The 22,657-nt window shown below is 37.4% G+C and overlaps 1 protein-coding gene across 3 annotated transcripts in view; it reads left to right on the plus strand.

Annotated features, from left to right (window-relative positions):
- The window catches only part of LOC125230119, a 512,573-nt gene that overhangs the window by 149,893 nt on the left and 340,023 nt on the right, over window positions 1-22,657 (plus strand). The window contains exon 1 of one of the 3 annotated variants that reach the window (XM_048135149.1): window positions 15,001-15,326. The exons of the other annotated variants lie outside the window; for them this stretch is intronic. Coding sequence (XP_047991106.1) covers window positions 15,218-15,326 — 109 coding nt within the window. The 5' untranslated portion in view covers window positions 15,001-15,217. Of the gene's footprint in view, window positions 1-15,000; window positions 15,327-22,657 lie in introns of those variants that run through there. 3 annotated transcript variants of the gene reach the window in all.

Raw genomic sequence — 22,657 nt, forward strand, 5'->3', positions numbered from 1 at the left:
AATTTAACCACAGATAACATATATCTTCGCCAAAAGGTGTTCTATCGGTGACATTACACAAACTATCATTGTTTTTAAGTTGGTACGTTTGATCGGTCATACAATTTTCGACAAAAGATATTCAGTAATTTATTGTCCGGTGTTGTCATTTACAAAACTTTACTTCATTTTTCTCTACTTCATTATAGTAAAATTAATACAATAGATGTATTTAAATACAAAAGATTTTGTTAATTTAATTTTCTATTGCTTAAATCACATCAAACTATTCAAGTTGTGTAGATTTTGAACGGTATTTTGTAAATAGGGCCTAACACATGTCCCCTTACAAGTGCGGTCCGACCGTCTGTTAGATCCTTAAAGAATCTCACAATATATTTTTAATCTGGTCACACTTTTGTAAACCAATGCGCACACGCGATTTCCTACGCATTGACAAATTTACACGATAGTTTTCGTTCGATTTCATTAAATTATGAAAAAAAAAAAACAATTATATACTTCTAATAACTAGTCAAATATTTGAACATTATGATAGGCTAAATTTATGATATCAAATAATTGTTTTGTTGATTTAATGTTTGTGACTACTAAAAACACATTAGTGTGTTTACAATGAAAATACGCCCATGAGGACAATTGTAAAAAAAAAAACTGTTGAGGATGACAGTTCTTTACGAAACTCGAAGCGCGAGATTATTAAAAATTTTTAGAAAACCGATTTCACTGAAATTATAGTGTTATGTAGCTTCAAATAATTAGTGTAATTGATAGTGTAGGAGCATGTGTGATTTTTAGTGACGTCTTATTATCACACGTAGAGAAATGTGAGAGTTAACTACGTTTTGAAACGAAGAGCTCTGTTAGTGAAAACATAGTAATTTCAATTAGTTTTAGGCTATAATTAGTCAGTTAAAAAAGGTGTTAGTGCAACAGTGCATGACTTGAGTACATGGAAATAGAGTTAACAACAAATTGGACGCGACAAACATGAAGTGAACATTGAAATATTTCATGCGACGTTAGAGTTGACGTATCCGACTTGTTTGATGTAAATGAACGGAGAGGCAAGAGTTTTTGAGCCTGGTCTCACACCTGCTCATAGGACCAACGTGGTACTGAAGATTTTCAATATGATTATGTTGTTAGTGGTGCCATATTATGCCACATTAACAGAAGAATGGAACAGAAAATGCCGATCAAGAAAAATACATATATGTAAGTGTTCAAAACCCCAGTTAATTTACCCTATTCTAGTTTTATTGAGCAAACAAGACGGAGTTTTATAGTCTGCAGTAATTTTTGAGTTAGAAAAATTAAAGTCACTTAGCGATCAGACATCATACTTGAGGAAATAAAATAATTATAGGTTAATAAAATTACTTTTGTAGAATGGTATTTAGTAATATAGGTGAACGTAAATGAGACGTACGTCTCATATGGTTAAAGTATCTAGATGGTCCTGCAACCTTAGTTGGCATATTTCTTATAATTGAAAAATATTTAGACACTTGTAATTTTATTTTATCTTTCTCTCTGTTTATTGGAACGTCTTTAACATAGTTTTAATTTTAACCTAAGATAGGTTCTTACCACAGCAGTGTTTCTGTCATTGAACATAGTGGATCAGCGAGGACGGTGGAAACATGCGGTGAAAACTTCTTTTGATTTTTATTTTATCTTTCCCTCTGTTTATTGGAAGTCTTTAACTTAACTTTAGTTTTAACCTAAGATAGATTCTTACCACAGCAGTGTTCTGTCATTGAACATAGTGGATCAGCGAGGACGGTGGAAACATGCGGTGAAAACTTCAGTGTGTGTTTAAGTGCATGCTTAGTAACGCTAGTGAAATAACAAGTGTTTATGATATTCGATTTATGCAATATTTTATTTTTTGACCAATGATTGGACAAATAAGGACTAGCCAACTTTAGAGTTGAAGAAATATTCATTGGTTTCAAGTTACTTGCTGTGTTCAAAAATAAGTAACTGGATCTTTTGCGGTTATGCTGATTGTGATCAAGTGTGCAACGTGTCTTCGGAAGAGGTTTCATGGTGTCCTGGGTTATGACACCGACTGAGAAGAGAATAGTTTGGAAAATTTTGAAATATTACCAGGAGGCCAGCAGGATCTGATCATCATCATTAGCTACTCAAGAACTCATCATAGAACTAGCCAAGTATGAAAAGAAAAAAAAGGAAGAGAGACACCTTAACCAAGTTCCTCAGCCCATTGTCGTGTTTGTTAACAATTTGCAAAGTTTGCTGCAGCTGCAAATGTAATGAAGAAGGAATAAATTGCCCGAGGTTACAAAAGACTTTCGGGGCATGTTATACAATATTGAAGACATAGAATAGGACAATACAAGTTTTAAGCTCGTTTCAAGAAAAATTCATTATTTTGTTATATTATTATCCAATCAAATAAAAGTATTTTGAACCTACTTATGACATCATTTTGTATTTTATCATAAGGCAATTAAAACCAAAATAAAAATTTTGCAGATAGTTGGAAAAAAAAAGGAATATATTTTATCAAAACCACATCAAATTTGATGTTACATTATATTTTACAAAAAAATATCAAAACCATATCAAAATTAAGGATACATCATATTTTGCGGGAAAAAATTGAAAATATGAAAACCACTTCAAAACTGCAATTATTTTTTTTGCAAAATTGTATTATGCGTTTATTATGAACATTACATGATGTGTAATGTAAATTCTATAAGTACATTGGTTACAAGTCAATAACTTCTTAGTAGAGAATGTTTATTTATTGCGGCATACTTATAGGGAAAATTATTATTTTTCTTTCTTATCATCAACATCATTATCATTATTTGAAACGCATTATGAGTTCTTGATAATTTTATTAAGATTCAGTGTTATTATTATAAGGGTGGTAGAAGTCAAAATTTTGTCTGAAATTAATTTTATTTCTATAGTGATCTATGTGGTAAAGGGCTTTATTGGCTAGCACATCGTATAGTTTCTCTCTCTCTCTCTCTTTCGGTATCATACAAACATCATAAATGTATCTAGTCTACCTGGACATTAGAAAAATTAAGAGCGGTTGACAAACAAATTTTCATTTTAGTTATTACAGATAGCAGTGATATTTATTTTGCGTTATCGTTTTACATGATATGGGGTGGTGACACCCTAAAGTCATTATTTAAGACTCTCACCGTCCCACTGTACGATGTCGGTAGGCACCAGTGCAAATCCTCGTTTCTAAGCATAACACGGTCAGTACTTTATCCTACAAAGATCGGAGTAGGGAGGGCCACTAATTTTTTTAGCTGACTGTACTTACTTTTATTAAATTTTTGCATTTTATGCTATCAATTTTGCATTATGAACTGCAGGAAAAAAAAAAAACAAAGACAGGAAAATTGAAAGTAGGGTAGTGAACTTACAGTAATCGACTCTAGTTAAAATGTGAACATAAAATATAATATTTTGTTTCGTACGAACATTTTATTTTTAGTATGTGCATCAAACAATTTTCACACATTGTCAAATTTGTTTGCGGTTAGTAATTACTTTATAAAATTAAATATAGATGTATAAAATGAAACCTATCATAAATAAAATTAATTTTCTTTGCTTTCGAGTCAGGGTAGAGTGGGGTAAAATGGAATACGTGAATTTTGAAGTTATTAAGTTATTTTATTCTTTATTTTTGATTACTTTTAAGAGCGTTGGCTTTCTGTTGAGATCGAGTGAAAGAGCGAATGAGGAAGTAAGAATGGTTACATTGTGTGTGTGTGTGTGAATAATTTAGAGATGATGAATGTTTATAGATGTAAGAATGTTTTGAATGGGATGAATGACTGAATGATGTGTGTCTTGAATGTTTTTTTTTTATAGAATGAGTGGATTGATATAGACAGACAGCGCTGTAAAGTGGTCAAAACTAGTTTGGTCGGAATTTGCGGGGAATAAACAGCGGGGGGGCTGAGGGAAACACATTAGCCATAAAAAGCTTATCGGTTAGGTTAAAATCCATTTGGATTCGACCCATTTCAAGGGTAGTTTTTTGTGGCTACTCACTCTACAAGGTAATAAGACCCACACTGAATCCACACACCTCATCTTGAATGGGATGTATTTGACAATCGACATATTTAAGGGCCGATATCGTCTAGTGAGAACGAGGCTCTTTTCAATATTTGTTTCCTTGTTATTTGTTCAAATATGTGAAGTTTAGTATCATCAAATCATTTCTTCATTTGATCAAGGATGTGGTACCAAGTTGAGGTACATGCTTATGTCATTTAAGGTTTGTTTTATAAAAAAAAAAAAATACACTCTCAAATAAACTTTAAGTCTGTATATTTTATTCAAGTATGAGACATGCGCCAAAACATGTGGCTGGAGTGATTAGGTAGAGAAATTGGTTTGAGTTCCGACAATGGAGATTGAAGGCTCTGGACTTATAATGAGAGCTCTAAAGGTTTCTTCGTAATTGCGTGGGAAGTTATTGTGAACTCGTTGAAATTATTACGATAATTATTCCGGTCCAACAGTGTGGATGGAATGAATATTCGCCGCGACCGGGGAACGAGCTAGCAAGAACGGGTTAATAGGACCTATCAGATTCACAACCTGATATCCCTGGCGGTGCGTGGACTCTGAGGAAGGAGTTATCATGGTTCATTGTCGAGATTCTGATGAGCTGATTTCAAAACTGAGTCGCTAGCAGTTGCATAGTATTGGAATACACAACACACGATTAGAAATGGGGGGATATTTCCGACTGATCTAGAGATATTTTTCTTTTCTTCAGTTTTATTGCTTCTTTTGCTAAATAAGATTGAAATTTTTTACAAACTACTTTGTATTTTGTAAAAGAATTCCAATCTGGGGGCGAGTTGTAACAGAACAAGCGTCTATGACGAGGAAATTGACTCGTTATTACATATAAAACTTACGGCGAATCAACTTTTCCTTGACCAACTTTCTTGGTGCATATTTTCTTTGGGATTTCATTGGATATTTTGACAAATAATATATTTGAAGCTTTATCACATGTATAGTCACGTTTTCACTCATAAAATTCACTGTTATTCGATGCAAAACAGGTTGGAAAAACATATTTATCAACAAACTACGTTCACATGGATGAAATACTGACACTGACAGTTGTCAACTGAGTAGCGTTCCAATATTATGTCTTGATTTCAATCACAGGTCATAAAAGTTCATAATGATTAGTAGTATACTTTCTGGATGTGTTTAATGTAGCATTTAGAAACAAAAATGATATTTTACTGCGTATTTGATCTACAAATCTAACTAAAACCCTTTAACAAAAAAAAATATCTGCATACCTATACTAACCGCAATACATAACTCTTCGTCGCTTAACTAGGTATCAATAAAATTATTCCTATATCACTTTGGAACACGTGCAGTCATGCAGATGTTACTATTGAGAAGCAAAAACGTACGTGCTGAGCTGTCTTGGACATTAATGCCTAAGGCGTACGACTTAGTAAACAAAACAGTTATGACCTTTTACTTATGAGTGTAATTTAGCGGCTATCCATTGTTATTTGTCGCCAGTCGCCCCTTTTGTCGCCAGTCGCCCCTTTTGTCGCCATATTTGTCGCCAGTCACCCATTTTGTCGCCAGTCGCCCCTTTTGTCGCCATATTTGTCGCCAGTCGCCCCTTTTGTCGCCATATTTGTCGCCAGTCGCCCCTTTTGTCGCCATATTTGTCGCCAGTCGCCCATTTTGTCGCCATAGTTGTCGCCAGTCGCCCCTTTTGTCGCCAGTCGCCCCTTTTGTCGCCAGTCGCCCTTTTTGTCGCCTGTCACTCTTTGAATATATAAAAGGGTCGGAGCGAGCCGACGCGGGTCATTCTTACAATATCCACAAGACTAACAGTGTCTCTGGCTTTCGTGTGTTATACTGGTGAGTAAAGTTGTTCTGCTATTATTTCTCTGTTTGTTTTTACTTGGAAATTATTCTAAGTGATTGTAAACTTTGAAATTGTGTCTTTGTTTGATTGTGCGGGGACAATATCGTCGTACAGTTGGACTTGGACCTGTGGTGGAATTGCTTTACCGTCAGTTGTGGGGTTAATTTAGTGTTCTATTTATAGTGTAGTGTTACATTTAAATTGTTGTGTATAGTGAAGTTTTCTGTGCTTTGTTTCATGAGTGCCGTCAAGCAATACAAAGACTGGGTCGATGTATGGCTGGTGCTTGGAGATAAGTCTGTGTTTGGTTTTGTAGGGAGTAATTCTTGCAAAACTAAGCTTAGATTATAGCACGTAAAGGAAACTTCATTCGTTTGTTTAGTTGGTCAGTAAAATTGAATTTAGTAATTTTCTATGGGGTTATTTTGTGAAAGTTATAAGCCAGATCATTGTTTGTGACAGACTGTTGTCCGGCTAGGCGCTTCTTCCCTTACGGTGTCAAATAAGAGGCGTTTAGGGGTCTTTTTGTTCCAAGTGGAGGGCTTGGGCGTCTTTATTTACTTACAAAAGGCGTACTTTCTCACCGGTCTCAAAGAGTCCAACTGTTAGATGGAAGTGAGGACTTTCACGATTGACGAAAGACATTAGGAGTAATCCTTGCTCACTGAAGTCGGCAGTATTTGAGGCTGGGGTCCTATATATATTTATATTTATTTACTCGGTGCTCTAGTCCATGCTGGCGTTGGTCGCTGGGGATTTAGGTTGTGATCGATCCACATCTAAGTAAAGTTGATCGCAGCTGGGTTTCCCATGTGGCTGGTACTGGTGTGTCCTAGAATACTGGATATATACACGGATAGGGCGATCTACTCTCTGCTACCCTAGCCCGCGGGCAAGAGCAGAGGGGGGGATCTGACCGACACAAGCCTATAGGTTGCCTATCTCAGCTTCGCTGGCTGAACTGTACAGCTTATGGTAGGGATACACTTGTGCATATTCTGAACTCAAGATCTATGGTAAGTGAAGGTCTGTGTTCCAGATATGTTAGAGTAGGGAAAACGATAGGATTAGGGTAGAGTCACACACTATTTCTATGAAAGTAGAGTTCTTTTATGATTGGTTTTGGAATATAATTGGTCAACGTGTATTGTGGAGAAATAATTTAACTACTACTATTTATATGGTTTAAATGGACTTTAAATGTGGTGTTTACTATCTTAAAATATGTGGTAAAACTGGTAATTTATAAAATCTCTTATTACTTAATTTATTTGAGTGAAATTAATAATTGTGGTAGCAATTTCTGATTTTTCGGTGTGGCTGCGGGACACTTAGTGTTGCTAACTGGTTTTTCAAGGTAAATTCTATCAAGTTGGTTAGGGAAACAAACTATTCTTTGGAATAAAAAGCATAGGTTTGTTATAGGGCCCAGTGGCATGCGAGCGCCGTCCACTGATGGAAAGTCAAAAGCATAGAAAAGTTAGTAGACTTAGTTCTTATAAAAGTTAGCAACTGCTCGGTGTTTCGATAAAACATTAGAAAAATCGAGAAGTTATGGTCTATTAGCAGTATTGGGGAAAGGGGGGTTTAGCTAGGGAAAAAGAGACAAAACAAAAAGGGGGTTAGTTTTTAGATAGATAGCCCTTCAGGCTTACTTGCTTAGGATCCTGATAAAGTGGTTTGATCAGGTCAGGGGTCCCATACCGTATCGCAAGCCCTTGCCCAAGCCGGGACCACTAATAAGGCGTAGCGGATGATTACCAAAATATTTTTTAATATTTATTTCATGTATGTTTCACTCACTAACTTTTATTCTAAAAATTTCTTCATTACGTCATTAATTTTCTCACTCATAACTTTCTAGGCCTAAATCTGATAAAATACTCTTCTATAACACTATATTATTATGCTACAATAACCTTTATTCTTCTTTAAAATATAAATAAATAAAATTTTAAAAATTAGTCAAAAATACAGCTGATACTCATTAAAGGATCTAGGTTATCGCGGTTCACGTCGAAGGGTTCTACTTATTCACGCTAGACGATCACAAGGCCAAATTTAAGGGGTATATTTAAAGGGGGGTTAGCTATAATGTTGGTTAGTCAAGTAAGTAAGTAGATAAGTAAGGTGAGCGGAGATTTAGTTACAATAGATACGCGGTCTAGATGAAAATTTGCTTTTAATACGGAGGGTCGTAGGGCGATAGCTGAGATAGGTCTAATTGCCCCCCAGTCGATTTGCCCCGCTGTACCTTATACCCACTACAGCATTATTTTATTATAAAATAGGTACATATTACAGATGCAGTGCGAAAAAGGGTTTCCTTCGTATTTTTTAACCCCCGACGCAAAAACGACGCGTAGTGTTATAAGTTTGACGTGTCTGTCTGTTTGCGTGTGTGTGTCTGTCTGTGGTATTGTAATAGCTATCGAACGGATGAAACGATTTAGATTTAGTTTTTTTGTCTGAAAGCTGAGTTAGTCGGGAATGTTCTTAGCCATGTTTCAAGAAAATCGGTCTACTATGTCGCCATCGGGGTTTTTTTCAAAATTTTAATTTTGTGGTTATGTTATCCGATAACGTTTGTATTTGTCTTGAGACTGACTAACATCTCGTACTGAGACTGACTGAAATAGCATGACACATTCGTACGTTTCCGTAACAATACTTAAAGCAAATCTTTTCGCACTACATCTGTACATAATATATGTTCATAATCATCCTCTGTCTTCTTCTCGGCGACACATACCTATAAATAAATAAATATTGGGGACATCTTACACAAATCAACCTAGCCCCAAACTAAGCAAAGCTTGTACTATGGGTGCTAGTGACAGGCGATATACTTACTTATATTGATAAATACATACTATATACATAGAAAACATCCATGACTCAGGAACAAATACCTGGGTGGCTAGCCGAATGGCACAATCGCTCACGAAACGCTCACGAAACGAAGCGCTAGTAGATATCTATCTCTATCGCGCTTGCGTATTGGCGCGACAGAGCCAGCGGCGTATCGCTTTCGTTTGGCGTCGGAGAAATGCCATTCGGCTACGGGGCCTGTGCTCATCACACAAATAAATGCCTATGATACAATACTTTCTTACGGTGTCTAATATACTAATATGCATATTTATAAACAACATATTTTTTAACCCCCGACGCCGACGCAAAAACGACGGGGTGTTATAAGTTTGACGTGTCTGTCTGTCTGTGTGTGTGTCTCTGTCTGTGGCATCGTAGCTACCGAACGGATAAACTGATTTAGATTTAGTTTTTTTTGTCTGAAAGCTGAGTTAGTCGGGAGACTTCTTAGCCATGTTTCATTAAAATCGGTCTACTATGTCGCGGTCGGGGGTTTTTCAAAATATTAATTTCGTGGTTAGGTTATAAAAATATTACATTTAAAGCTTACAACCGTTGTCCCACAAGAGGTCGCGATGAGGCGATAGCGATATGCGCAATTGTCGCATCGCCTGCGCCCGCGCACCCATTGTGCCAGAACACGGCCTTAATTGCGAACCTGAATAAATTAAAACGAGAATGCTATCCTATACGGTGTGAGTTGGGAGCTACGAAGTCGTGGAACTGGGAAATAATTATTATTTTATTACTGTTATATGCCATGTATTGTACGTATATATTTGCCTAGCTTCATAAAAGTTTTAAATACTAGTATTTAGAGCTGGTGCCCCAAAATCTAAGTTAGCTTTCGGATAAATATTTGTGACGTTATCTGGGTAAAGGGACCTTCTTGTCGATGGCGCTTACGGCGTTATGAACGATAATCCATACTAATATATTATTATAAATGAGAAAGTGCGTCTGTTTGTTTGTCCGTCTTTTACGGCAAAACGGAGCCACGAGTTGACGTGATTTTTTAAAGGGAGATAGCGCCATGCCATTGACAATAAGGTTTACCCAGATAACGGCAAATTTGTCTTTTGATAAGCGTCTACATTAAATTCATGTTTCCTTCCAAAGCAAATTTAAAAAAAAAAACATGTTTTCTAAGCTATGCTCGTAGTATTGCCCCGTAGCCCGTAGCAAATCAATATTAAAAAAACTTAATATTTAAATAAAAAACGTAAAAACCGCGTTGCGTTAACCAATGATAAACGCTACGAAAAGTGTAATTATTTCCATACGTAGTTTCAGATATATGTAATTTGAATTTTCTATCTACAATTTTCATATTGGCGTGGTTGTATATTGTGTCGTTGTAGTGTTTATTCGAGCTTATATTTGGTCAAGTGGGGAGGAAAGATGATTTAATGATGACATCCTAGAACTCTATCTTCGTAGCTCTCCACCATCTTGCGCACCATACCCTGTTCCGGACGTTGTTCGTTAATTGAAACGCGTGTAAATATTCGCCGGGGTTATGAAATAGCCTTATTATCCGATGTTAGCTCCGTACACCATTAAATGCACATTGTGAGATAATGCAGCGCGTGTTGCAATCTATTCATTACTAGTATCTGGATAAGGAAAGGGGACGGCTGGGTTTCCATGGAAAAACTGGCCCCGTTTTCCTCTCGGGATACTGTGATTCTTCTTCTATGTCGCTTCACACTTGACAGAGGGTTCGTGGCCATCGTCGGTTGGTGACAAGTTTCACTTATTGCCGCTTTTCTTCTATTATGTTCTATTTTCTATATATAAATATATTCTACATGATATTGTCACAGGGGCCCGCAGGCTCCCATGAACCCTGGCAAATGCCGGGATAACGCAATGATGATGATGTTGATTTTATGTGATATGGAAACTATGAATAATATTTTTTAACAATTTGTTCCGTTATCTGGGTAAAGGGACCTTGTTGTCGGTGGCGCTTACGTCCCGCGGCGTCGTATTTGTATACGAACATCGTTCATAACGCCGTAAGCGCCATCGACAATTTTGCCCTAGTTTGTGCACCTGACTCCATGTGGAAGGACCAGAAGCTATTCCAGTGGAGTGGTACATTCGGAGTATAAAGGACAGTTTAGTGTGATAAGGTTGTATTTAGTTTCTTATAGTGTTTTATATGGAAAATTAAAAACATTTTTTTAGTTTAACGCTAATGCGTCCTTTCTTATTGAGTGATAATTAAAATAATGAGTGTCATCGAGGAATATTTACAAGAAAAAAAAAATATTGTGGTAGTTATTCAGGTAAAAAGTATTATGTTACTTGAATTTGGCTGGACACGCTACCGCGCTACCGCGTGTCTAGATTTTTGAAGAAAAGTAAGCTTTTGTGTGTCATTAGAAAATATTAGAGAGAGGTGGGGCGTAGCCACACACTACATCCCTTTACCCAGATAACGTCACATTTAATGTCAGTAAATGGACTATAATCCACCTTACATTAGAACGATGGGGCATACGTATAGCTGTTATATAACTGTGTCAAATACGTTTAATAATCTTAAAATCCACAGAAGGGTCAGTATGCGGCAAGAGTAACATGAGTCACGACTCACGATTTTATGGCATGTTCCATTTATTCACGATTCAAGTTCGAGTGATAATCTCTCTAAATAAGTGTTAATTTCCCGATATATGCATAGATCCTTTAATTTGCAGCTGTAGTTCAAATAAATACGTGTCGTGACTCACGTTACTTTTATGTGGATTCACCTAGAGGAGAATGAGGAACTGCGTTGTATGTAATACCGATTTCGCACAGCACAGGTCCACCACTTTCGTCCTTACCCCTTTAGTAACTTTATTAAATATCTATAGAAATGCTATTGTTTAGTAATGCGGTTATTAAGTAGGGTTATTTAAGGAATGCAAATGGTCGAGTTTTACTGGTTATGCATATTTTCAGAGCTGTTTCGTTATTTCAACATTTAAATGGTTGTCAAATACGCATTCTTGTCGCTCCTGTTTTCGGCCTTGCGAACATTGTTTCTAATATACGAGTACAAATAGCAACGCCCTTAACTAACCATCGGTAGACTTTATGCCCTTGTAATGAGGATCACAAATGTACAGCTAACAGTGTTGCCGATGGTACCAAGCTGGCGTAGTAGAATCATACCTATTAATAGCTATAGTAGGCTGAAAGTAGGTAGGTACCTACCTATAAGGAAGCCCATTTATTCATATTCATATTCATATTTATTGATATTGTACATATACATTACACGTCAGAAACATAAACATTCATTAAACTAAGTAATTCCTATTAATACCTGAGCAAGCGAAAGATTCCAATATTGAACCGCGAGCGTAGCGAGAGGTTCAAAAAGTGGAATCTTGAGCGTTGCGAGGGTCTCAAGGCACGTAGGTTAAACAAACTTTGCCGCCGAGTGAAACACAACATTTTTCACCACACCAACACGAACCAAATACTGACTATAATCATCATCAATTTAAATCAAATCTAGCAATCTATTCAATATTTATGATTCAAAATAATTATTTGTAGGTAAATTCTACCAGCCAGCTCAAGGCATCAAGTTAAAATTTGTATGAAATTACTTTGCACTCTTGTGGATAAAATGCAATTTTGCTATCCGTTTTCGAATAGCAAAACTGATCTTTACCAGTTGGTGTGTTCTATATAATTTAAATACATTATCGCGCTAAATATTACATTTCAAGGAGTTCATTAATGTCATAAGCTACTACTACTCTATGCTATGTATACTCTTAAAAATAAGTTATTAAGTACCCTAGATTCTAATGGAGGTAAAATCTCTCGTAACTGATCTAACAAACACGCATTAAATTTAATGTAGCCAGGCTATGTTCTTAACGACTTAGAAACCCCACAATCGGTCTTCTCTTTTCGGACATCAAAAGAACAAAAGAGTCAATCAACGTGCGAGCAATCCAAGAGTTGATAATCAATCTAGTTTTACGTCTGATTAGGTGCAAATTACAATACAAATAGACGAGTCACGACCTACATTTTCAAATACAATTGTAACCTTAAAACCAAAAATGTAACACTCAAAAATCGACCACGAAGCGTCGAGTTTTAAGGTTCGTTTCCAATTTGTAAACTGTAACTTACGCCTGTTCTCCACGTGAAGCGCATTTTTCTTTAAAGGTTGTAAAGGGCGTTTTACGCGTCTATGACTAAAGTCTTTATCACCTACACCTTAAAGTTTAATTGTCTTTTCCATACAATGGTAGTTACGACTTATTTGTCCGTGGAATAAAGGCGTATTTACACTTACCTCAAGGTGACAGAACGTTAATACGTATTGTAATAATGCTAAACATCCGTGACCTTACGCTGTACAAAGTTCACAATGGCTAGTGCAGCCATTCTCAAAGTGTGCTCCGCGGACCCCTAGGGCTCCGCAAAGCCTCTCTGGGGGCTCCGTGTGAATTTTGGGTACCTGATATGCAACTTCAACTCTCTTCCATAAAACCAAATATTCACCAATTGTTAAAAATAAAAAAACTGCTTCATGTAATATCTCACATTAGAGAATCTAGTGATTAGATTTTACTATCATGATTGCTTATTAAAATAAAGATTGCAATAAAAAAAATAAGGGTTCCGTCACATGTTTTACTTTCTAAAAGGGTTCCATGGGAAAATAAGTTTGAGAACCGCTGGGCTAGTGCATATGGCACGATTTTAGACCACAGGAGGCACAGGAAGACAATGTATGAGGTTTATTGCCATTTTAAGTACCTATAACTATAAGTATGTCAAACATTCATTTTTATATTACGGTATACTGTCTGGTCTAGGTCCATTTTTAAGCAATATTCGAAGGACTACCAACTTAAATAAAAAGAAAAACTACTCTGAGCTGTAGTCATCTAGTTTATTAATGTCCTTTCACGAAAAAAATGTACAAACATCTTACATGACAGCTATACCTACCTGTTCCATATAAAATCCATGGCCCGTTGATTTTTGGCCACAATGATAGTTCTCTCTTTCGGCTCTTTAATTATGGGCTCGTACATTTCTTCAGCCTTAACAATAATAACGCCATCTTCCTCTTTTTCTTTTTCCTAGCGTTATCCTGTCATATTGACACGAGTTCTGAGAGCCTGGGGTCAGTTTTAGCCTGCCATCTGACCTTCCAACTAAGGCAGGACAGAGGGCAAAGCTGGCAGGCAATCATGGTTACGCGATAAACGATAAAACAGCAGGTCGTTCCTATCGAATCTTACAAATAGTGCGATAGGGACGGCCTGATGTTTTATCATTTGTCGCGCGACCATATTTGCCTGCCTGGTCTCATTGTAATTAGCCCGGTTTCAATGAACCTCACGAAAAGTTACTGGTAAATGTCAAATGAACAAATGACATTTCGCACTTAGTTACCTACAGTACTGGGTTCTGTTCTGGGTTTGAACCCGAGACCTCCGGATTGAAAGCAACTCTTTCTTCTGGGCTACAACATTCGTGATCGCCGTTTTATCTATTATGCAAAAAGAAAAGTGGACAATGCAGCTGCTCAGGAAATTGTCCAGCCAGCGTGCCGTACAGAGTAGCGCGCTGCATGCATACCTGTCAGGTTTGCAGGAAACTGTGGCACTCAATGGTACCTACGTACACAGATCCTGTTATCTATGCAAACTCGGTTACCCAATGTTTGGTTGGTTAGAAGTTGAAAATTTATTTAATCTTGTCACGAGAGATCTTTTGTTTTAAACTTCAAGGTCACGGTATCCTGCGCTTAATTGCTACTGTTCCCGTTCGCGAAGTTTATAAAACGTTTAACAAAAGAAATGAATGTCTTAAAGGATAATACATCTTCCAGTGCAGCCCTAAAAGAAGTACAAAACTAATAAGTTGCGGGGGCACAACAGGTAGGCAGCACACACGCGCGCGTGACATGTGACCGGGCGTCCACACACACCACATACACCGCCAACCTGTGGACGGCGCACACACATGCGCATACCGGTAATAATAAATCTGTCCAACACGAATAAAATGGTTCACCCACACATCCGCGCCAGTTCACCTGGGTAACCTCCACAGGTCGTATACGAGTTCACTTGACACCAACACAGCGGCGTTTTCACCTGTTGAGCGGCGGTGTGCGTGTGGATGTGACTCAGTGTTCATGTTCAGTCGGCCCGTCTGTTTGGCGCGCTGAGGTTGTGTTAGACCGCGTTTTCAGCCGCTTGGACCGACCCACGTGCGCATGCCACTGCGTCGCTGATAAGTGCCTGACTTTTGACTGCCGATAACATTGTCCGCGTCGAAACGACCAATCAAAAAGGAAAAAAAATACGCTGCATTTTCAAGTCGCTTTTTTGCGCTATTGACATTGATTGATAACCGACAGGACAGTGTATGTGGACAGTGGAAAGTGATCTATTGGTGGCTACGGGACGTTTTTGTTTTACCGACAAACTGAGGAATATAACAGCAGCCGAGGAATCGCTCTGGAAATACCTAAAAGGTAAGATTTCTCAAGAGCTGTTTTTCCAATAAGAATTCGGTCCATGTGCAAAAATTGGCAAAGTCGGTACTTGACAAAGTAACTAAGATATCGTATGAGGATTTTCGTATGCGTAATTGTAATCATGCAGGTAATTTTTCTGACGAGCACCATTAATTTCAATTTCGGTTTGCGTTTGTTATGCGCATTGATATTAAGTTACAACTTTGCAATATTGAATCCCATAAAGGGACGGTTAGCTAATCCATTTTGCGGGGCAACAGTATCGCAATTATATTACCTTAATAAATAATATCATAATATATTTATGATGTAATATTGGAACTATACCCAGTTACTATAGGTGCCTAATACCTACATTTGTTAATAAAATGGGAAATGCGGTAAGAAGCAAGTATTATCAATTGAAATAAATAAATAAAGGTTAATATGTATTTTAGTAAGTTTGTGGGAGTATATAGGTACTTAAGCAATCACTATCACTAAGCGAGAAGAGAAAATTCAATACGTAAAGGATATTTCGCTGCACATTTAACCTGGACGCTGATGATGATGATGATCAGCACAAAATATAATTGCATTGTTTATACTATTATTAGTAGAGGAGATATAGCCTTGGGGGTCATAATAATTACCACAGAACCGAAGTTTGGTTTTTTTAGTTCTTTGTGTGTGTCTTTTTGACATACTAAAAATATAGTAAAATATATTTATGCAAAATGCGTTTTTTCGACCGCCAAAAGTTGTATGAAAAATTACTATGGAAAAAAAATCCTAAAATTTAAAAATCGTCTCTGGTATCAACTTATGGGGAATTAGGCGGCAAATTTTTTTATAGCGTTGATGTTTAGCAAAAATATAAATATTTTTCACTATTTTGGTAAAATAAAAAATGATAAAAATCATAAATTTGATGAAAGGAAGTAATAATTAAAGCATAAATTTCAGCAATGTAATTTTTTTCATATGTCCCACACCATGGTAAATACGGGTACGATCCGCCTGGTGATTAGCAGTTACGGTAGCCTATGTCGCCTGCCAATCTAGAGCCTCCACGTGCGCGTTGCTGGCCCTTTAGGGTACCTTTCCACTAGAGATGCGCAACGTGATAGTATTTGATATCCACCAATCATGTTTACTGTTCACAAAGCGTAGCGCTAGTAGGAACGGGTTCGACTAAGCTGATTGTGGATATCAGAAGCATCCATAACACATCTCTGGTGGAAAGGCACCCTTAACAGTCCTCAGCTAGCTGAGCTAGCTCGCAGGATTACGCGCGTCCGCGGGAGAAAAATCCTCCTATTGGGTAACCGTATTTACCATGAACTTGTATTTTGGGGGGTTCAATATAAGTATATAAATTGTCGCATCCCATAAAAAAACTGTCGATAAAGCATTATATCGAACACGAGAGAAAACCAAAACCTAATAATCATCGGTTTTTCTAGTCATAAATCTGCGCATCCACACACCCTGGACCCGTATATGGTCGCACACTGCGGCTTCTTCTTCTTCAACCTAGCGTTTTCCCGGCCTAGCGCCAGGGTCCGCTTTCCTACTCAGTCTTCTCCACTTTGCCCGGTCTTCAGCATACTTAGACGTGAGATTGTTCTCTTGTATGTCCGCTCCCACGACGTCCAGCCAGCGCTTCTTTGGGCTACCGGGGCCGCGTGACTTAGAGCCTTGGACAGCGAGATTAAGGCATCTGTTTTCGATGTAGGCTTAGGAGGATTTTTCTCCCGCGGACGCGCGTTATCCTGCGAGCTAGCTGAGGACTGTTAAGGGTGCCTTTCCACCAGAGATGTGTTATGGATGCTTCTGATATCCACAATCAGCTTAGTCGAACCCGTTCCTACTAGCGCTACGCTTTGTGAACAGTGAACATGATTGGTGGATATCAAACACTATCACGTTGCGCATCTCTAGTGGAAAGGTACCCTAAAGGGCCAGCAACGCGCATGTGGAGGCTCTAGATTGGCAGGCGTCATAGGCTACCGTAACTGTTAATCACCAGGCGGATCGTACCCGTATTTACCATGGTGTGGGACATATGAAAAAACCCTAAAAATTACATTGCTGCAATGAAATTTATGTTTTAATTACTTCCTTTCATCAAATTTATGATTTTTATCAATTTTTATTTTACCAAAATAGTGAAAAATATTTATATTTTTGCTAAATATCAACGCTATAAAAAAAATTGCCGCCTAATTCCCCGTAAGTTGATACCAGAGACGATTTTTAAATTTTAGGATTTTTTTTCCATAGTAATTTTTCATACAACTTTTGGCGATCGAAAAAACGCATTTTGCATAAATATATTTTACTATATTTTTAGTATGTCAAAAAGACACACACAAAGAACTAAAAAAACCAAACTTCGGTTCTGTGGGAATTATTATGACCCCCCCCATACAAATTCTCATTCCACTCCTCTACTATATGTAGATAGCTTACTTACTTACTGCGATGGCTCAGCGACCCGAAGTGGATCTTGGCCTCCGATACTAGATTCCGCCATTTGCTCCTATCCTGTGCGATCTGATGCCACTCGGTCACTTGAAGGTCACACAGGTCTTTCTGGACCTCATCGATCCATGTAGAATTGTAGATACCTACTACGACTGATATTCCATTCCAGCAAAAATTTTTGCTAGGTAGGTACGTAGTACCTACCGGCCGCCGATTCGGGATAAATATTCAATTTCGATCGTCGATTTGGGAAAAATATTGTCGGTTTGGGGAAAAACATATGTAAATAGGTACGTATTGTATATTTATTTTCATTAACTACCATGAAATCTCTACGGTGATTAAAAGCTCGTAAATCTGATAATAACACTAACAACCTAACTGCATACCATGAACTTTGTTTGGTCAGTGGCAAAATTCCCTATGATTAGTCGTATTCTAGTAATCGTATTGTCTATTCAATATAAATAGGTACGTTACGTACCTAGAACGAACAATACTTTGAAAAACTTTTATTGGTACCTACTTATAGGATTATTTTGTCAAATAATTGGGTAAGTACAACTTTTACTCCATTTGGTATAAATACCTACTTTTATGGCATAGACCAACAGTTACTGTAGTCGGTAAATTGGCGGCATTTCCTCCTTGTAGGTATAAGTATCAGAAATATGGATACCTACAGAACTTAATTAAGGTCTTCTAAAATTTAACCCTCTTCATAAACGTTCACTAAGGTTATCAAGCCGATAAAGTTCGTTTGTCCCTTTCCGACGTATCAGTGTGATAGAAAAGGGACATACGAACTTTATCGGCTTGATAACTTTAGTAAACGTTTATAAATAAGGGGGTAAATCTCTTTACAGATGAATGGGATATGCAACATTTTTCTTCTTAACACTACCGCTTCCACAAAAAATAACTAATATGTATACCGATTACAAGTAATTGATGTTAATTGGTCATATTATTTATAGTAGATACGTCATGAACTGACGTCTGCGTGTGAACAAAACCAATTAGGTAGTAGTATTCGTTAACAATATCTTAGAAAACAGATGTGTGATTGCTAATATGTTGCTTATCAATAGGCTTGCTAAATAGTAACGGTTATACTTAATTATAAATATAGCTAACAGCCGGCGTAGCCGATTGGCAATCGTCGACGCCAGACGCCGACAGAAATGCAGTCTGGCTCTGTCGCGCCAATGCGCAAGGGCGATAGATAGATAGCTACGAAAACGATATTATCGTGAGCGTTTGTGCATTTGGCTACGTAACCTCATTTATATGACATTTAGGTATACGACGTTCATTTCATATTGTCATATCATATAACAGAACTTCTGCAAATTTTAAAAATACGTTCTCAAATCAACTAAAATATTGCGGAATAATTTTCTACCATTTACCATTATAGAAATAATTTTCTACCATTTACTATTATAGAAAAAAATGTTTGTTGTAACCAACATTTTATGGTTTTTGTTTAAACAGTACACGTTAAACTTTTATAACATACCCTACCACTATAATAGTACTACTGTGCTCTTGCCAGTGAATAAGGTTGCCAGAGCTCAGGGTGCGTCAGGGTTGGCGAGGAGAATGTGACACCTCTGATTTAAAAGCGTATAGTCGTATGCTTGTATACAATTTTTGCCACCGAAGTGGCAATAAAAAAAAAAAACACACTTTTCTAAGTATCTACTTGTCAGAGTCGCCAGTTTGAAGTTTTTAAAAATTGATTCAAAATTTTCAAAAACTTCAAACTGGCAATACAACATTATAAACCCGGTCACTCACGTGTAAATAGTCGAAATTATATGTTTAATATGTCAGTCTCTAACGGTAGTTTCGTTCATAAAATATATGTTTAACCTATTATAATGAATGAAACCTCTAAAATGAAAAACAATAGCACAAGAAACAAGTAAGCACGGAAGTGGCTCATTGGGAGCCTAGTCGCGTTGAGTAGGGGCTAGAGTTTGCATTATCCGACGGATTTTTAATATTCGAATAATTCGGATAATACAATTTTTATTATTCGAATATTCGAATAATTCGGATAATTTCGGATAATTTATTAAATGGAACAAAATTAATGTTACAGGTGCGTATAAGCGTGGAATTGATAACGGCTGAGATAGATGAGCGCCATAATGCGAAATTTACCTACATTTTTATTTATTTTTTGCGTAAATTAGCAAACTGTAGAAATTAAAACACACCTAGCTCTCTATCTTTAGTTCTATGACTAGAATCTTGCAATCAGATAGTGAGCTGTCGATATAAGACAGTTAGTAGTAGTGATTAGTTAGGTGTTAGGTATAACGAGAAGTTTTTCTGACAACACCTTTACCTTGGAAATGGATGGTAGAGAGGATGGCTTGTATAGAGTGGAACGTGAGACAACATCATTGGATATGATGATGGTTATAGGCGATACAGCGTTGTCATATTATCCGTTACGATATCGGATATAGGAAGGATGTCAAAGGCAAAAATCAAAGATGGCGCCTTGAATGATTTCGAGAATGTATAGGAGTCGGTCCTTCGCTCGATCGGATCGGATACTCATCTTATCTTAAATCTGCGGGGCCCTTCCGGATACACTTCGACCCATCGGGATCTTTTGTGCAATTACCCCCTTAGATCTTAAGATCCTTCATCTATTCAGGAGCTTCTCGACCATCTCCACGTATCGGATGATGAGGCTCATGGGTAGCTCTCTGATGTCTTTTGGTACTACGTAGCCTGCTCCAAAGTTCTTCATTCTTTGTCTGGCGAGGGCGTGACATTCACACATTAGATGTCTGACGGTCTCTTCCTCTTCGCCACACATGCGACAATCTGTGTAGTCAGCGTGTCCCATCTTGGCCAACATTCCTTTGATCCCGTAATGGCCTGTGAATACCCCCGTTATAATTTAGAGTTGTCTTTTTCCTAGCTTTTCTAGCTTTTTGCTCCATCCAGATTCTACCCTCCGCATAAAGAGCTTTGAATGCTTCAGACCTACCAGGGCATCCCACTCTTTTTGGTGATTAGCCTTTGTATGGTCCTTCATAGCCGTTTTAATGGTTCCTTGTGACGTTGTCTTCAGACCTGGCCTTGGCAAGTTCATCGGCATTTTCATTGCCAATGAAGCCTTCGTGCCCCGGTATCCATACCAGTTGCATCTTGTTTTGCCTTCCAAGCTTGTTAAGAGCTTGGATGCCGTTTAATACCAGTCGAGAGTCACCTCTGGGCGATGTGAAGGCTTTGAGTGCCGCCTGACTGTCGCTGAGTATATAGATATTCTTTCCTTGGGTTTGTCTAACTATATTCTTATGTACACAGGTAATTATTGCGTATGTCTCGGCTTAAAAGATAGTGGCATAATTGCCCATGCTGATACTACCACTGTAGTCACTAGTCATTTGCATAAATGCCTACGCCCGTACCAGATGCCATCTTGGACCGGATCGGATACTTAATATAAAAAGTTGAAAACTCTTTTCGTAGGCTCTAAACAAAAGCGTCCTGGTTAGGGTCTTAGAACAGGAATGAGCAACTGAGCATAGGTACTCGTTCAAAACAGAATAACCAAAAAAGAGAAGACCAATTAGTCGAAGACACTTCCTATCCAGGTGTGGATCATTTTAGACCTTAGTTGCACAGTGGCTGGTACCAAAGTATCAATGGAAGAGGAGAGGCGATGAATAAGTATTGTACCACCAACATAAAATATACAAGACATAAAATTTAAAAAAAATGAAGAAGGAGGAGGTACAAAGGCGAACTTATTTAAATATTCAAATCCAAAACGCCTCAAATTGCTCGGCAGCAATTTGATGGGTTTTAGTTTCCAAGCTGATCAGTAGATCGACTAAGATTTCAAAGTATAAGTAGTAATTAGACCGATTTTTGTGTATGAATGTAACTAAGGACTTAAAAGGAAAATGCCTTATATTTCTTAGTGAAGTGGAGGGAATTGGCGTACTAAATTGCCATGGAACTGATAACAGCTAAATTCGGAGTGAGGCGCTAAATTTCAATTTAAAAAAAACAAGGGACCAGGAAATCTAGGTATAAATCTCCCTTATTAAGTACGGTTTTACAGATAACTTCACGTTAGCTATTAGCAGTAATGAAAGTAGGTTGGGGTAACGTTTTCATATTAAATAATAATACTTGAACGGTTTTCTGTTTTTTTTAATCATCCAATTAATCGAATATTTGATAAGAACTGAGTGCGTGGGGTGAGGCATTCTGCTTACTTCTTGTCCACGAATGCTTTCTTTGTTTTGTAAATATTAGTTTGATTTTGAAGATAAATAGGTGTTAACTTGTTAGCAATAACATTGTCCGTATTAAGAATTGATCGAAATTGGTTTCAGTGACGTCTATCTATTAAATATATTACTTATAAATAAAAAATAATGTTTATAGAAATTATCCGTTTATCCGGATAATTTCACTTGGATTATTCGAATATTTTCGGATAAAAATATTGGCGGATATTCGAATAATTCGGATATTCGAATATCCGGATTGCAAACCCTAGTAGGGGCGCCATAAATGTCCCTGTCGTCTGGATATTTCTTATTTACTTAGAGCGTTTTCCATTATCCGATCCGATATCGGATGATTCGGATGTAGGAAGGATGTCAAAGGATGTGAAAGATGGCGCCTTTTATATAGGTAATCGGTCTTAAATCCGATATCGGATTGGATATGTGAAAACGCACTTAGTTGTTGGCTTATTGCCCCAAAAAAAAATAAAACTTTGCCACTTTTCTCTGTCCTTGGAGCGACATGGTGGAGGCAGATCTGTGCGAAGTGCTTGCGAATAAAAATATTTCTATTCTATTCTAAATCCA

The sequence above is a fragment of the Leguminivora glycinivorella genome, chromosome 10, assembly GCF_023078275.1.
Source record: "Leguminivora glycinivorella isolate SPB_JAAS2020 chromosome 10, LegGlyc_1.1, whole genome shotgun sequence".
NCBI lineage: Eukaryota > Metazoa > Arthropoda > Insecta > Lepidoptera > Tortricidae > Leguminivora > Leguminivora glycinivorella.